This window comes from Chiloscyllium plagiosum, unplaced genomic scaffold (genome assembly GCF_037043375.1).
Source record: "Chiloscyllium plagiosum isolate Xiang-an unplaced genomic scaffold, Cpla_swu_hap1 HiC_scaffold_7, whole genome shotgun sequence".
In the NCBI taxonomy this organism is placed as follows: domain Eukaryota; kingdom Metazoa; phylum Chordata; class Chondrichthyes; order Orectolobiformes; family Hemiscylliidae; genus Chiloscyllium; species Chiloscyllium plagiosum.
The window spans coordinates 50,203,295-50,220,872 of NW_028270145.1; the positions used below are offsets into that span (position 1 = coordinate 50,203,295).

Consider the following 17,578-nt stretch of genomic DNA (forward strand, 5'->3'; position numbering starts at 1 on the left):
ACTTCTGGCTGAAGATTGCCACAAATGTTTCAGCCTCATCTTTTGCACTGCTGTGATGGGCTCTTCCATCATTGAGGATGGAGATATTTGTGGATCCTCCTCTTCCAATAAGTTGTTTAATTGTCCATCACCATTCATAACTAGTTGTGGCAGGACTGCAGAGCTTAGATCTGATCCTTTGGTTTTGAGATTGCTTAGCTATGTCTGTGTCTATCACAAGCTGATTATCCTGTTTGAGACATCATCAGGTCTGACGTCAACGTTGCAGACTCCCAGGGCAACTCTCTCCCCCAACTGTATACCACTGTTCTGCCACCTCTGCTGGGTCTGGCCAGTGGGACAGAACAAATCCAGGGAGAGTGATGATGATGTCCGGGACACTGTCTGTAAAGTATGATTCCATGAGTATGACTATGACTATGACAGGCTGGTATTTGACTAATCCGTTTGGCATCTCTCAGTTTTGGCACTAGTCCCCAGATATTAGATTAGATTAGATTACTTAGATTAGATTACTTACAGTGTGGAAACAGGCCCTTCGGCCCAACAAGTCCACACCGACCCGCCGAAGCGTAACCCACCCATTCCCCTACATTTACCCCTTTACCTAACACTACGGGAAATTTAGCATGGCCAATTCACCTGACCTGCACATCTTTGGACTGTGGGAGGAAACCGGAGGACCCAGAGGAAACCCACGCAGACACGGGGAGAATGTGCAAACTCCACACAGTCAGTCGTCTGAGTCGGGAACTGAATCCGGGTCTCTGGCGCTGTGAGGCAGCAGTGCTAACCACTGTGCCACCCATATTATTGAGGAGGACTTTGTAGGGTCGATAGGGCTTTTTCTGCCATGGTCTTTTCCGGTGCCTGGTAGATGCAATTGATACAACAATGCTGGGCCATTTCAGAGGGCAATTGAGAGTCACTCACATTGCTGTTGGTCAGAAGTCACATGTAGGCCAGACTGGGTAAGGATGGAAGATCTCCCTCGCTGAAGGACACAAGTGAACCAGGGGGTTCTCACAATCAATAATGATTTCATAGGTTTGTAATTCCAGATTTTTAAATTTGGATTGAATTCAAATTCCATCATCTGCTATGACCGGATTTGAGCCTGGAACCCCAGAACATTAGCCGAGTTTCTGGAATGATAGTCTAGCAAGAATACCACTAGACCATCGCCTCCCCTTTTGGCTGCACAAGAGTTTGATGAAGTGGAACCCACTGTGAGGCCAGGCACTTTTCTCACCACATCTCAGAAAACTTGCCACTTTAATCATTATTGCCAATCACAATGGCACATATGATACCGAATCTCCATTCCATCTTACCATGTGCCATTCCCATAAAAACTCACCACTCACCTGACAGTCATAAACTGGTCACTAGGTGGAAATGGCTGACAAGGCTAAGTTGGCACCTGTAGGTCCTGGCAGATGAAATGGTATACAGAAGGTTTCTCCTCTTACAAGAAGAGAGACTGAGGCGACTGCATTACCGCATATCGGTTTCCTGGTCAAAATACCTCACACTCACTCAATGTGGCACAGCATTCGCCTCACAACCAAGGTCTGCTCTGACACTACCTCTGTTACATGCAATCTCTTCCCTCATTTGCTTCCCTAACATAAACACACACGTACCGCCTACTGCCCACTCGTGTCTAACCCATTTGCCTCTGTCATTACAAAAACAACATCTCACAACAGGGTGAAGCAAAGACTAATGAGTGGGAATTGGAGAGGAGGGGACAGGTCCTTCAGGGACACACAACATCCATGTCCCAGCAACTGAGTAAATATGACATGCAGTAACATCAAAATGCTAAAATTTGCCAGTCAGCCTGTGTGCTGCATTGGGTATTGACTCTACCCACTGACCACAATGCCTTCTGTCTTTTGCGCCATTCTGTCTTTGAGGACATCAGCTGAGAGGCTGAGTGGTCAATGGGAAAAATAGGCAAAGGGAGTATGGGGTGCAAGGCAACTGAGGACCTCTCACCCATAGTTACACAGATGTGCAAGAGAGAAACGCCCCAGGCTACTGACACATGAAGGAATGCTACTGACCTGGCACGTTCTCAGCCTGCAGCAAGAGAAGACCCTGTGTCCCAGCGATGAGGAACTTCATGGACATGTTCATTGAAGAACAAGATTGGTAGGCACGCATTCAGGATGTTGTGGTTCTCCTCAGTGAGAACCTATAGCAATGCAGCCAATCCAACAAACATCTGGCTGCCTCCACTGACAGGTTGGCAGCAGTAAATGAGACAGGTCCATTTCGCTCATGGTGTGCTGGAATATCATGCAGACCTGTGTTCCATTGCACTGACCCTCAAGACCAAAGCCAGGGTGTGGACAAAGAGGCCAGTTTGCACAGAGCATGGGTCAGTGTCCACGTACCCCATCCTCAAAACGAATAACTGGGAATTTGAGTCAAAATCGGGATTCTGAGTAGAAGGGAAAAACTAAAAATCGCTTTAAGGAAACCAAAGTAGACAAGCAGTAGGCTGGAAGAACACAGCAAGCCAGGCAGCATCAAGAAGTGGAGAAGTCGGACGTTGTGGGTATAACCCTTCTTTAGAAATGGAGGTGGGGTAGGGGGAGTTGCAGATAAAGAGAGGTGGGGAAAGGGTCATGGGAGGGGAAAGGAGCAGAGAAGTGAGGTGGTGATATTTGTTAGGAGAGCTCAGATATCTGTAAGAATAATAGAGTGCTTATGGTAGGGGATTTTAACTTTCCAAACATAGACTGGGACTGCCATACTGTTAAGCATTTAGATGGAGAGGAATTTGTTAAGTGTGTACAAGAAAGTTTTCTGATTCAGTATGTGGATGTACCTACCAGAGAAGGTGCAAAACTTGACCTATTCTTGGGAAGTAAGGCAGGGCAGGTGACTGAGGTGTCAATGGTGGAGCGTTTTGGGGCCAGTGACCATAATTCTATTAGTTTTAAAATAGTGATAAAAAAGGATAGACTAGATCTAAAAGTTGAAGTCCTCATACAGTCATAGAGCCATAGAGATGCACAGCACGGAAACAGACCCTTCGGTCCAACTCGTCCATGCCGACCAGATATCCCAACCCAATCTAGTTCCACCTGCCAGCACCTGGCCCATATCCCTCCAAACCCTTCCTATTCATATATCCATCCAAATGCCTCTTAAATGTTGCAATTGTACCAGCCTCCACCACTTCCTCCAGCAGCTCATTCCATACACGTCCCACCCTCTGCGTGAAAAAGTTGCCTCTTAGGTCTCTTTTATATCTTTCCCCTCTCACCCTAAACCTATGCCCTCTAGTTCTGGACTCCCCGATCCCAGGGAAAAGACTTTGTCTATTTATCCAATCCATGCCCCTCATAATTTTGTAAACCTCTAAGGTCACCCCTCAGCCTCCGGCGGTCTAGGGAAAACAGTCCCAACCTGTTCAGCCTCTCCCTGTAGCTCAAATCCTCCAACCCTGGCAACATCCTTGTAAATCTTTTCTGAACCCTTTCAAGTTTCACAACACCTTTCTGATAGGAAGGAGACCAGAATTGCATGGAATTTTCCAACACTGGGCTAACCAATATCCGATACAGCCGCAACACGACCTCCCAACTCCTGTACTCAATATTCTGACCAATAAAGGAAAGCATACCAAACGCCTTCTTCAATATCCTATCTGCCACTCCACTTTCAAGGCGCTATGAACTGGCACTCCAAGGTCTCTTTGTTCAGCAACACTCTCTAGGAACTTACCATTAAGTGTGTAAGTCCTGCTAAGATTTGCTTTCCCAAAACGCAGCACCTCACATTTATCTGAATTAAACTTACCTGTCACTTCTAAGCCAATTGGTCCAGTCTCAGATTGATCTCTTTCCTCACTATCTCCCTGGACCCCACCCCCCCCACCTTACTAGCTTAAATTCTCCTGAATAGCTCTAGCAAATCTCCCTGCCAGTATATTAGTCCCCTTCCAATTTAGATGCAATCCGTCCTTCTTGTACAGGTCACTTCCTCTCTATAATCTCCCTTCAAAATCTCAACCTTTTCCCTTCCTATGTCATTGGTTCCAATGTAGACAATGACCTCTTGCTGGCCCCTCTCTCCCTTGAGAATATTCTGCACCCTTTCTGAGATATCCTTGATCCTGGCACCAGGGAAGCAGCACACCATTCTGATTTTTTGCTGCTGCCCACAGAAACGTCTGTTTGTACCTCGGTCTAAAGAGTCCCCGAACACAATTGATCTCTTGGAACTCAACATACCCCTCATTACATTAGAGCCAGTGTCAATACCAGAAACTTGGCTGTTCATGCTACGTTCCCCTGTGAATCGATCACCCCCTACATTTTCCAAAACAGCATACTTGTTTGAAATAGGGATAGCCACAGAAGACTTCTGCACTAACTGCCTACCTCTCTTACCTTTCCTGGAGTTAACCCATCTATGCAACTTTTCCCCCTTCCTACAAATGCCATCCATCACATACCGTAGCTGTTATAAATTCCTCATTGCATCTAATTGTCTCTCCAACCGATCCATTCCATCTGATCCGATTCGCAACCAACAGGATTTATTGCAGATATAATTCACAGTAACCCGTAAACTCTCCTTAAACTCCCACATCTGACAAGGAGCACATATCACTATACTAATGGCCATTTTTGCTCTTTCACAATCTACAGACCCAGAAAATAAAACTGCCTTATTCCTCTACAAAACACTGCTCCAGGTTAAATTAATACTTATGGCTTATATTTTAAGTTTAATCAAGAGACATATCTCAAAAACAAAAGCACAATCAAGAAAGAACCCACTCTACTCACTACTGCAGACTTTCTAAATTGGAGTAAGGCCAATTTTGACGGTATCAAGCAAGAACTTTCAAAAGTTGATTGGGGGCAGATGTTCGCAGATAAAGAGACGGCTGGAAAATGGAAAGCCTTCAGAAATGAAATAACGAGAGTCCAGAGAGAGTATATTCCTGTTAGTGTGAAAGGAAAAGCTGGTATGTGTAGGGAATGCTGGCTAACTAAAGAAATTGAGGGTTTGGTTACGAAAAAGAAGGAAGCATATGTCAGGTATAGACAGGGTAGATCAAGTGAATCCTTAGAAGAATATAAAGGCAGCAGGAGTACACTGAAGAGGGAAATCAGGAGGGCAAAAATGGGACATGAGATAGCTTTGGGAAATGGGGTTAAGGAGAATCCAAAGGGTTTTTACAAATATATTAAGGGCAAAAGAGTAACTAGGGATAGAATATAGTTCCTTAAAGATCAGCAAGGCAGCCTTTGTGTGGAGTCGCAGGAGTTGGAGGAGATACTAAACGAGTATTTTGCATGAGTATTTACTGTGGAAAAAGTCATGGAAGATACAGAATGTAGGGAAGTAGATGGTGACATTTTGAAAAATGTTCATATTACAGAGAAGGAAGTGCTGGATGTCTCAAAACACAAAAAAGTGGATAAATCCCCAGGACCTGATCAGATGTACCATCGAACTCTGTGGGAAGCTAGGAAAGTGATTGCTGAGCCTCTTGCTGAGATATTTGTACCATTGATAGTCATAGGTGAGGTGCCAGAAGACTGGAGGTTGGCTAACGTGGTGCCACTATTTAAGAAAGGTGGGAAGGACAAGCCAGGGAACTATCGACTGGTGAGCCTGACATCAGTGGTGGGCAAGTTATTGGAGGGAATTCCGAGGGACAGGATGTACATGTATTTGGAAAGGCAAGGACTGATTAGGGGAAGTCAACATGGCTTTATGCGTGGGAAGTCATGTCTCTCAAACTTGATTGAGGGTTTTCAAGAAGTGACAAAGAGGATTGATGAGGGCAGAGCATTAGACATGATCTATATGGACTTCAGCAAAGCGTTCGACAAGGTTCCCCATGGGAGACTGGTTAGCAAGGTTAGATCTTATGGAATATAGTGAGAACTAGCCATTTGGATACAGAACTAGCTCAAAGGTAGAAGACAGAGGGTAGTGGTGGAGGGTTGTTTTTCAAACTGGAGGCCTGTGACCAGTGGTGTGCCACAAGGATCGGTGCTGGGTCCACTACTTTTCATCATTTATATAAATGATTTGAATGTAAGCATAAGAGGTATTATAGTTAGTAAGTTTGCAGATGACACCAAAATTGGAGGTGTAGTGGACAGCGAAGGAGGTTACCTCAGATTACAACGGGATCTTGATCAGATGGGCCAATGGGCTGAGGAGTGGCAGATGGAGTTTAATTTAGATAAATGTGAGGTGCTGAATTTTGGGAAAGCAAACCTTAGCAAGACTTATACACTTAATGGTAAGGTCCGAGGGAGTGTTTTGAACAAAGAGACCTTGGGGTACAGGTTCATAGCTCCTTGAAAGAAGAGTCACAGGTGGACAGGATAGTGAAGGCGGCATTTGGTATGCTTTCCTTTATTGGTCAGAGTATTGAGTACAGGCGTTGGGAGGTCATGTTGCGGCTGTACAGGTCATTGGTTGGGCCACTTTTGGAATATTGTGTGCAATTCTGGTCTCCTTCCTATCAGAAGGATGATGAAAGGGTTCAGAAAAGATTTACAAGGATGTTGCCAGGGTTGGAAGATTTGAGCTATAGGGAGGGTTTGAATAGGCTTATTGCTCAAATTTTCAGTCTGATTCACTGTGGCAATGGAGAGGACTGCAGATGGTTATGTCAGTGAGGGAGTGGGAACAGGAGTTGAAATGGGCAGTAACCGGAAGGTCAGGCTGGCCCTTAACAGCTCAGCTGAGATGCTCAGCAAAACGTGCCCTCAGTTTACGTTTAGTCTCACCCATGTAGAGAACCAGGCAGTTAAGCAGGAGGATATCATATTTGATATTCAATTTTGGAAGCTGATGAAGGCAATACTAGTGCAGTGGCAGTCCATGGTACCACAGAAGACTCCACTGTACTGAGGTGGTGGAAGGACATTGGAACTTCAATACTTACAGGAAATTTCAGAGGCAGGGATCAGGTGGGCATGCGTGGCAATAAATGGTGTCTCCTGGATGTGTGCTACCTTTTAAGCGCCAGGGTCAAGAATGTCATGAAGCAGCCACAGGACATCCTTCTGGGAAAGTGGGATGTGCCACAAGTCATGGTCCACAATTGTACGAATGACATAGGTAGGAAGGGGAATGAGGTCCTAGATGTAGATTTCAGATAGTTAGGAAGGAAATTGCGAAGTAGGACCTGAAGAGCAGAAATCTCAGGATTATTCCTGCAACCACTTATAAATAAGCGTAACAAAAGGATTTATCAATTTAATATGTGACAGAGAAGGACAATAGGAAGGAGGATATAGAATTTCTGTGAAATCTGGTCCAGCTTTGAGGCAGGTGAGACTCCTACAACTTGGACAGATTACATGCTAATAGAACTGGGACTAATATCCTTGTATGGAGACTTGCTAGTACGAAGTAGGTGGATTTCAGCTTGTCGGCAGATGGGAACCTCAGGGGGTAATCCAAATTGGAAGGGTGCAGGAAAGTGAAAAGCGGAGATGGACACAAATGTAGTAGAAACAAAGCCGATTGTTTCAAAGTGGAATGATGTCAAAAAGAGAAAATTAAGGGCACTCTATCTGAATGCATGTGGCGTTCATAACAAGGGAGATAATTTAAAGACAAAAATAGAGATACATGGATATGATATCATTGCTATTACAAACACGAGGCTGCATGTGACCAGGACTGGGAACTGAATATTCAAGGATAATTGACATTTAGGAAAGACAGACAAGGAGGAAAAGATAGCGAACTTGCTCTGATAGTAAAGGGACAGGATTAGTATATTAGCAAGAGAGAACCCCAAACCTGAAGAATAAGGTGAAGATTCTGTTTGGATGGAACGAAGAAACAAGAGCCACAGACATTGGTTAGTTATTTATAGACCACCAAGTAGTAGTGGTAGAGTAGTGGATAGTATTAATCAGGAGATGAGAGAAGTAGATCGCATGGGATACAGTTATCATGTGTGAATGCAAAATATACATTGACTGGGTTTTCTTTATTCATTCATAGGATATATGAATCACTTGGTTTTTATTGATTTGGAGGTGCCAGTGTTGGACTGGGGTGGACAAAGTTAAAAATCACACAACACCAGGTTATAGTCCAACAGGTCTATTTGGAAGCACTAGCCCTCAGAGCGCTGATCCTTCAGATGGTTTATTGCCCATCCTTGAGGAGGTGGTTTTGATTGACTTTCTTGAACTGCTGCAGTCAGTCAATCTACTGTAGGTAGACCCAAAATGCTGTTAAGGAGGGAGTTCCAAGATTTTGACCCAGCAACACTGAAGGAACAGCAATAGATTCCTAATTCAGGATGCTATGTGGCCTGGAGGGGAACATGCAGGGGACAAAGTCCTCATGTATCTACTGCCCTTGTCCTTTGCAGTTGTAGGTTTGTAAGATGCTCTCTAAAGAACCTTGGGGAATTGCAGTAGTGCATCTTGTAGGTGCTACACACTTACTGAATGTTAGCGGTGGAGGGAATGAATATTTGTGGATGTGGTTCTAATCATGCAGGATTCTTTGTCCCGGATGGTATCAGGCTCGAGTGTAGTTGGAACTACACACATCTAGGCAAGTGGGAGTATTCCATCACATCCCTGACCTGTGCTTTGTAGACGGTGGACAGGCTTTGGAGAGTCAGTAGGTATGTTCCTCACTGCAAGATTCCAAGCCTCTAACCTGCTCTCATGGCAACAGTATTTATATGACCAGTTCAGTTTCTGGTCAATGGTAACCCACAGGATGTTGATAGCGGGGGAATTCAGTCATGATCATACTGTTGAATGTTAAGGGATGCTGATTAGATTCTCTCTTGCTGGAAACAGTCATGGCTTTGCACTTGCATGACACAAATGTTGTTTGGCATGAGTCAGCCCAAATGTGGATACTGTCCAGGTTGTGCTGTATTTGAACATGGATTATTTCAGTACCTGAGGAGTCATGAAAGATGCTGGAAATTGTGCAGTCAATGAACATCCCCACTTCTGACTTTAAAATGGAGGAAAGGTCATTGATGAAGCAACAGACGATGTTGAGCCGAGGACACTATCCTGAGGCACTCCTGCAGAAACATCCTGGAACTGACCCCAGCAACAACCACTTTCCTTGATGCCAGATATGACTACAGCCAGTGGGGAGATTTCCCCCAATTTGCATTGACTTCAGTTTAGTTAAGACTCTTTGATAACACAATCAGTTCAAGGGCAGTCACTCTCACTTCACTTTGGGAACTGAACTCTTTTGTCCATATTTGAAACAAGATTATAATGAGATCAGGAGCTGACTGACCTTGGCAGATCCCAATCTCAACACTGGAAAGCAGGTTGTTGCTAAGCAAGTGTTGCTTGATCGCATTGTTAACAACATCTTTCATTACTGAAGCTTGAGAGTAAATTGATGGCAATAATTAGCTGGGTTGGATTTGATCTGCTTTGTGTACAGGACATACCTGGGCAATGTTCCATATTGTTGTATGGATGCCAGACGTGCAGGAGTACGTTAGGGATTGTCTTCGAGAGTGGTATGTTGTGGAGCCGACTAGAGGACACATTATTTTAGATCTAGTATTACACTCAGAAAAAGAACTAATCAAAACGTTGCAAGAAAACCTGCAGGGAGAGTGACAACAACATGACAAAATTTTACATTATGTTTGAAAGTGAGATCGTTCATTCTGAAGGAAGAGTGCTAAATTTGAAAAAGGAAAATTATGAATGCATGAAGCACAAATTGGCTGTGGCAGCTTGGTAAAGTATATTAAAAGACAGGGTTCTACATAGGCAACAGATAATTTTTTTAAAAAACTAATACATGACTTGTAGCAACTATACATTCCTTCAAGGTGCAAAAACTCAAAAAATTAATTGAGTGTGTTTAACAAAAGAAGTTCAGAATTGTATAAGATTAAAAGAAAAGGCCTATAAAGGTTGCCAGAAAAAGCAATAATTCTGAGGATTGAGAGGTTTATTGAATTAAACAAAAGAACAATCAAAAAATTGATAAAGGAAAAGTTAATTAGCATATAAATGCAATCTAGTAAAAAACATAAAAGTAGTCTATAAAACATTCTATATGGACACAAAAGGGAATTTTTGGCTAAACCATATTTGGGTTCATTACACGCAGAGCCAAGGGAATTCATAATGGGGCACAGAGAAATAGCAGAGAAGTTAAATGATTACTTTGTGCATGTTTCCACTGAGGAAGATCCAGAAATGCCCCAAAACAAAGGAAGAATGAATACAAGGACACCAGCATTAGTAAGAAGATTATATTGGAGAAAGGAGTGGGACTGTGTGAGTAGGAGTGTGTCTCAGACAGTTCCTCAGCTACAACCATGCCAGGATGAGCCAACATGCAGTGAGTGGAGATGGCCATGGAGTACTCAGTCTGTATGCCTGCAATGTCAACATCTCATATTCAAGATGTTCTTCCCCTGTCAACACACAGTAACCTCAATGCAATCTCCTCCCTCATACCTCAGCTCAATTAAACCCCCCCCCGCCCATTATATGTTAGTTTGCAGCCATCCGTGTGAACACTGAAGCACATGAACACTGCACAAATTAGAAACAGCAAGCAATCCTCTGCCACTAGCTTTCAGCTTCAGCGTTAACCAAGCTGTGAGCACCAGCATCACCATTTCCCCACTAGGTGACAATTCTGTCAACCACAGGCCTCATATAGCCTGAGGTAAATACATCTACACTTGCCTCACAACCTCCATCCTCATTTTTCCAAACATTGTTTTAAATTGAGTGAACAATGATGACAGGTCAACCATGGCCCAGCTCCTGGGGGGATTTGACAGCCATGGCCTACACCTGCACCTACAAATCCTTTCAAAAATTCTAACCTGCACAGAACCTGACTGGTAACCACACACGACTCAAACATGGCAGACCTCCCTCTTAACCTGGTCCACACAGAGGCAAATGACTGATCATGACCCAGTCCCAAAACCAAAGGCACAGTTTTACTTTGCAAAGCCACTGAATTGAATGCCTGACCATTGTCAATGCTCAGGACTGGTATGGGAGCTGTTGATTAACCATGCTGTAACACATGGCAGCACCAGCCATACCAAACCCAGTGCATCTGCAACAAGCAGTGGGACATCACAAAGTCTTCAGGGAGTGGACTGCACCCAATTCCATGGGACATCCATCAATAGTTGCCTTTTAGCTCTGCCTTAAGTAGTTTCTTTTATTGGTCACCCTGAATGCGTATTTAGGACTAAAAATAGGGAAATAAATGCTTGTTTTATCATCAAAATATTCTCTTATCAAATTTTCCTCCTTGTAAAATAATTTGGCTGAGCTACCAAATGCAACAGCACCACCATATTAATATTTCCTAAAACTAATAGCAAATAACTGGGCCATGGTTTATGGGCGGAACGGTGGTACAGCAGTTAGCACTGCTGCCTCACAGCGCCAGAGACTCTGGTTCAATTCCCAACTCAGGCGACTGACTGTGTGGAGTTTGCACATTCTCCCAGTGTCTGCGCGGGTTTCCTCCGGGTGCTCCGGTTTCCTCCCACAGTCCAAAAGATGTGCAGGTCAGGTGAATTGGCCATGCTAAATTGCCTGTAGTGTTAGGTAAGGGGTAAATGTAGGGGTATGGGTGGGTTGCGCTTCAGCGGGTTGGTGTGGACTTGTTGGGCCGAAGGGCCTGTTTTCACACTGTAATCTAATCTAACTGATTTATTATAGATGTATTTACAGTCTTTCATGATCTCAAAAGCAATCTAAAGTACTTTACAGCCAATTAAAAACTTTTTGAAGTGTGCTGTGTTCTTTATAATGCAGCTATTACTTACTCCATTCTTCCAGAATTAAGAGTTATCTACGTGACAACCTTTTCTTCCAACTTTTGTCAAGATCTGAATGTAATGTTAAAAGGATAAATTATACTCTCTCTCTGGATATTAATGTAATGTTAATGGGTTAAACTGTACTGTCCATCTTTTTCCTGAAGCTGAACATTCTGAGCGTGGGGAGGGCTGACATTCATGTAGGAATGTGGATGATTCCCACTTCATTTAGGCAGCCATTTACTACTACTCTCCTGCTATTATCAAATTAAACTCTCATTCAGTCCCTTCCATTCAGAAATGTTTTCATAACCATCCAGCCAATCAAATTTGCTTACGTGATCATCCCCGGTACTGAAACAAATCACACCTGTATTTTTTCAAGTAGCGAAACCAGAACTCATTTGCAGATCCGCCCCAAAACTAGGACATATCACAGCTACATTGTCTTGGAGAATCACAGAGTCAGGAAATCATTTGCATTACGTGCCCCAGGCTTCAGGCATTTACACCTACATTATCTCTGAGGATGATCTCATCGTACCATTGTACCTGGGGTAACATGTGGTTATGGAGGGGGTGTGGCCAGAGTACCTGTGAGCATTACCAACTGACCTGTATAAAAAGGGGATGGGTTTTCTTTGTTCGGGGTCTCTTTTGATTTGACTTTGCACGCCTGCGAAGAGTGTCAAAGGGGATCACCTAGCTTGCGCAGGCTTTAATAAACATTTACTGTTTGCACAAATTGGTGTGTGCGAATTGCACCTAATGTGTGAAACCTCAGGAAAGGAACCTAACACTACTACTGATTTAAAATAACTCAGCAGGATAAACACATTAAAGATGTTTTAAAATCAGTTGCAGGTGCATAGACTGTAGTTGGAAGGATTGATCTCATCTAAATCTAGCACTGGTGCGAAGAAAACTGATCGGACATCAACTAGAAATCAGAGAATCAAATGGATCTTGAAAGTCAGCAACATGAAGGTGAACATCAGGCAGGCAGATAGTTTCTATGACAACCTTGGACGCATGCAAGAGCCATTATTCCTAATATTTAAAGGCAGGCAGAAAGAAAGCAGAAAAATGTTCCAGTTAAGGGAAAAGCTGGAAATCACAGGTGTATAAAAAGTCATCCTACAAGTTATATATGCACTGCCATCCAAAAAAAGGTGTTGAACAAGATCACGTTTTGTGGTTTTAATCACACCTGACTTGAAACCACTCCTTTGTCCACACATTGACAATGCAACTATCATCAAACAGTGTGATTAATAACTAGAGGGTGGAGGAACGAGGGGGGGGGGTGCGGGGGGAAAGAGAGGGGGAGGGAGGAACGAGGGGGGGGGGGGGGAGGAACGAAGAGGGGGGGAGGGAGGAACGGGGGGGAAGGGAGGAACGGGGGGGGGGGGAAGGGAGGAACGAGGGGGGGGGGAGGGAGGAACGAGGGGGGGAGAGAGAGGAACGGGGGGGGGAGGAGGGAGGAGACGGGGGGGGAGGGGGGAGGAGACGAGAGGGGGGGGGAGGAGACGAGAGGGGGGGGGAGACGACGAGAGGGGGGGGAAGGAGACGAGAGGGGGGGGGGAGGAGACGAGGGGGGGGGGAGGAGACGAGAGGGGGGGGGAGGAGACGAGAGGGGGGGGGAGGAACCGAGAGGGGGGAGAAAAGAGAAAGAGAGAAAGAAAAGAGAGAAAGAAGAGAGAGAGAGAGAGAGAGAGAGAGAGAGAGAGAGAGAGAGAGAGAGACAGACACATGATAATCCTATGCAGAAATATGAATTCTTAGAAACCAAGAATTACAATTTTAGATTTTAAAGATTACTTTACATAAAATACCCTAAGTAATGAAAAACTAATTCTAAGAGAACGCTGTGATTCACATTCCAAATCATAATTTATTGCTGTTATTTGTGAAAAATTGACAAATCGCCTTTGAAAAATTACTGCAGGAAAATGGCAATACCTTCAGGAATCAGCCCTTCACATACATGTTTCAAAATGACCAAGGGTATTTCTGTAGCAATATAAACATTTCATGCTGCCTGAACAGAAATGATGTTTTAAAACAGTTACTGCATATAATATTTTCTATATCGTAACAATTAACAATAGTATTAACAAACAATTTTCTAAGTTGAATTTAAGAATATTAACAAAATAACTGGATCTGAGGTGGTGCAATTTGGTTGAAGGACACATACCCTTCAGAAATACCGGTCTTAAAAGGAGTAAATAAATACGGGGTATAGGGTCCACAAGCCATCAAAAGTATCAGAGGTTTACAAAAGCTTTAAAAATATACAAACAAAGCACTGTGATTCATTTCCAAATTAATAATATTCAATAATAAAAAAGCCAATGTGGAATTTTGTTTAGATCACACTTATGATGTGTGTTCACTTCTAGACTCCACATTACAAAAAGGCTATAAAGGCATTAGAAAATGTGCATAAATGATTCATAAGACTGAGCACAGCTAAGAGATTGCACTTATGAAGAAAGAATTACCAGGCTCTCTCTTTTAGAGTCATAGAGATGTACAGCATGGAAACAGACCCTTCGGTCCAACTCGTCCATGCCGACCAGGTATCCCAACCCAATCTAGTCCCACCTGCCAGCACCCGGCCCATATCCCTCCAAACCCTTCCTATTCATATACCCATCCAAATGCCTCTTAAATGCTGCAATTGTACCAGCCTCCACCACTTCCTCCAGCAGCTCATTCCATACACGTACCACCCTCTGCTTGAAGATTTTGCCCCTTAGGTCTCTTTTATATCTTTCCCCTCTCACCCTAAACCTATGCCCTCTAGTTCTGGACTCCCCAACCCTAGGGAAAAGACTTTGCCTATTTATCCTATCCATGCCCCTCATAATTTTGTAAACCTCTATAAGGTCACCCCTCAGCCTCCGACGCTCCAGGGAAAACAGCCCCAGCCTGTTCAGCCTCTCCCTATAGCTCAAACCCTCCAACCCTGGCAACATCCTTGTAAGTCTTTTCTGAACCCTTTCAAGTTCCACAACATCTTTCCAATTGGAAGGAGACCAGAACTGCACGCAATATTCCAACAGTGGCCTAACCAATGTCCTGTACAGCCGCAACATGACCTCCCAATTCCTGTACTCAATACTCTGACCAATAAAGGAAAGCATACCAAACGCCTTCTTCACAATCCTATCTACCTGCGACTCCATTTTCAAGGAGCTATGAACCTGCACTCCAACGTCTCTTTGTTCAGCAACACTCCCTAGGACCTCAAGTAAATGCAGAAAACAAGATGCCTGGAATAAAGAGGGAGGTTCCAAAAGTAGGGGACAAAAGAGTAAAATAGTCATTGATAATTCCAAAAACAAATTCACAAGATGTGTCTTTAATAGTAAAGTAATTCAAATGTGGAACTTAATACTCCATGGAGTACTAGAGGTGAATCACATTGAATCACTTATGGGAAACTAGATAAGTATTGTAAGGAGAAAAAAACTGGAAAGGAAAGAAATGTTGATAGTGTGAGATGAAGCAATGTGGAAGGAGAAACATGTGAAACATTAACCCTGACCATGACCTGTTGGGCTGAGTATCCGGTTTCTGTGTAACTCGTCAGTAAAATGTAAGTAACTACAACTCACTGTACTTTATGTACAGTCTGAAGTAAATCAATATTTCAGATTAATGAGTAACTTGCAACACCTTATAGCTTTTTTTATTGCTCATTGTTTATTACTCCCAAATCCCTCATCCACAATATAGGTCTTAAAACAAACTAAGAGATCCCTAGTGAAGAACCAGTATCATCTAAAATTCATTGGTACTTCTGAGTTTTTCACAAGTGAATAAACAAAATAAGCCATACCGCTGAATGAACATCAATTTAAAACATTTTTGTTAAAACCCAGAAATTAAAATAATGAATATTAAGATAATTAACACCACTAATGGAGTAATTTGTAATCATATGATACCACTGGTTGAGTAACTTCTAAAGAACTTTAATCTTACTTTTTTTTAGTTAAAACTACCACTTTTACTGTCACCACTGTCACAATACCTAGAATAAGAGTGCTTCTTGATCAAATTCAATCTATCAGAAAAACGTGCAGCACCAATTCATTGAAAGATGTGAATTGAAATGTGTGCTAATATGAGGAAAACAGATTTAGAGGCAAGTGAGACAACTGAACTTAAGCAAAACCACCAGCAAAAGCTCAAGCATTATAATTGCTTACTTATACAATTTACAGTAATTTCAAAATACAGAAAAATAGTGGCATGTTTCAAATTATACAGCGCTGTTTGTCCTATTGTGCCAATGCCAGCATTTTGAAAACGTTGTCCGATTAGTTGACTGCTACTTTCTCCCTGCAGTCCTACAAATGTTTCCTTTTCAATTATATATCCAATTCCCTTTTCAAAGCCCTATTGCATGTGCTTCCACCCTTCGTTCACAGTGAATTTCTGATCCTCACAACCCTGAATGAAAATAAAGCCTCATCTTTTCTCTGTTCCTTAATTAAAAACCTATGAAAAAATGGCAAGCGCCAAAAATATTGAATTAAATATGACAGTCCTGTCAAGCAAATAACCTCTCCTAAAAGGGAAGTTTTGCCACAGTTGTAATCTACAATACGTTTTGTTAAAACAAAGTATAGTATAAGGTCTGGATTCAAGTCCCACCAGCTCCAACTGTGTCATAACATCTCTGAACAGACTGATTAAAAATATTTACCAGTCATCGAGCAGTGACCATCAAAACTCTGTGCATTTTTCTTTCTTTACAAGTTTTTCCAGAACTTTTCAGGGCCAACAACATTTAAAGAACAAAAAAAAAATTATGATACACCGTACAATATTTAAATTTGATCATCTATCTTTCCGATTGATCCCCAGGTGACCACTTTCTTCATGTATTATTTTCTGAGACATTCCTCTGCAAACTGAACAGATTTTCCAAGCAAACAAGCATTAATGAGTTTTACAGAAGTTTTCATACCACAGTATGTGTTTTCTCTCAAACTGATTAAGGATTTTGCATCCAATCTGATTAGTTGACCCTTAATACCAAGAACATAATGCTTTTATGCCTACCTGAACAGCAAGACAGGAAGCATTGTCTGACAGCAAAATCTGTTCCCCTGCATAATGAGAGGACAAAAGTTATATAGAAGGAAATTTTATCACCTGAATCAGACCATTAGTACACAATAATCTTTTAGCATTGCTTACCTAAAGCAAGAAAAGTCTCCAATGGCGTTCTAAAAAGCTATTTGAAGCTAACATTATAAAACATTTCAGTCTGTCAGAAGAAAGAAAGATGACAAGTTCACTGCAATAAAAATTCCTTGGTTTAGAGGACTGGGGCAGCAACCCATTAGTCTTCATTACTTTGCAGTCTACTGACAACTGGAGCAGGCTGCTGTGCCCCAAATGGGGGCCGTAACATGAGCTGATGATATATGAACAGCTGCTAAAGGAAAACTGAACTGTCTCTACCAATGTGAAGCATTTTAAAGTTCTTTTTTTTAATGAGAGCCACATTTGCCATAATATTTAAATATCTGATGGACCTACAAATCATTTCCCAACTGTTGGTAAACCTATCAATAGGGTTTTCAACCATATCATTTCACAACAAGCTATTTACTTGCTGAATAATAAATCATGAAGGCAAGATTTCATGAATGTCTTGTTTATTTGACAGACACATGTCAGCAAAATCATCTTAATAGGATGAAGTACCACCAAGTATTAAAATTTTCCACG

General features: G+C 42.5%; 1 protein-coding gene across 1 annotated transcript in view; it reads right to left on the reverse strand.

Annotated features, from left to right (window-relative positions):
* The window catches only part of mtx2 (metaxin 2), a 106,590-nt gene that overhangs the window by 69,423 nt on the left and 19,589 nt on the right, over window positions 1–17,578 (reverse strand). The window contains exon 3 of the mRNA XM_043693536.2: window positions 16,904–16,950. Within this exon, the coding sequence (XP_043549471.1) occupies window positions 16,904–16,950 (47 nt within the window). The remainder of the gene's footprint in view (window positions 1–16,903; window positions 16,951–17,578) is intronic.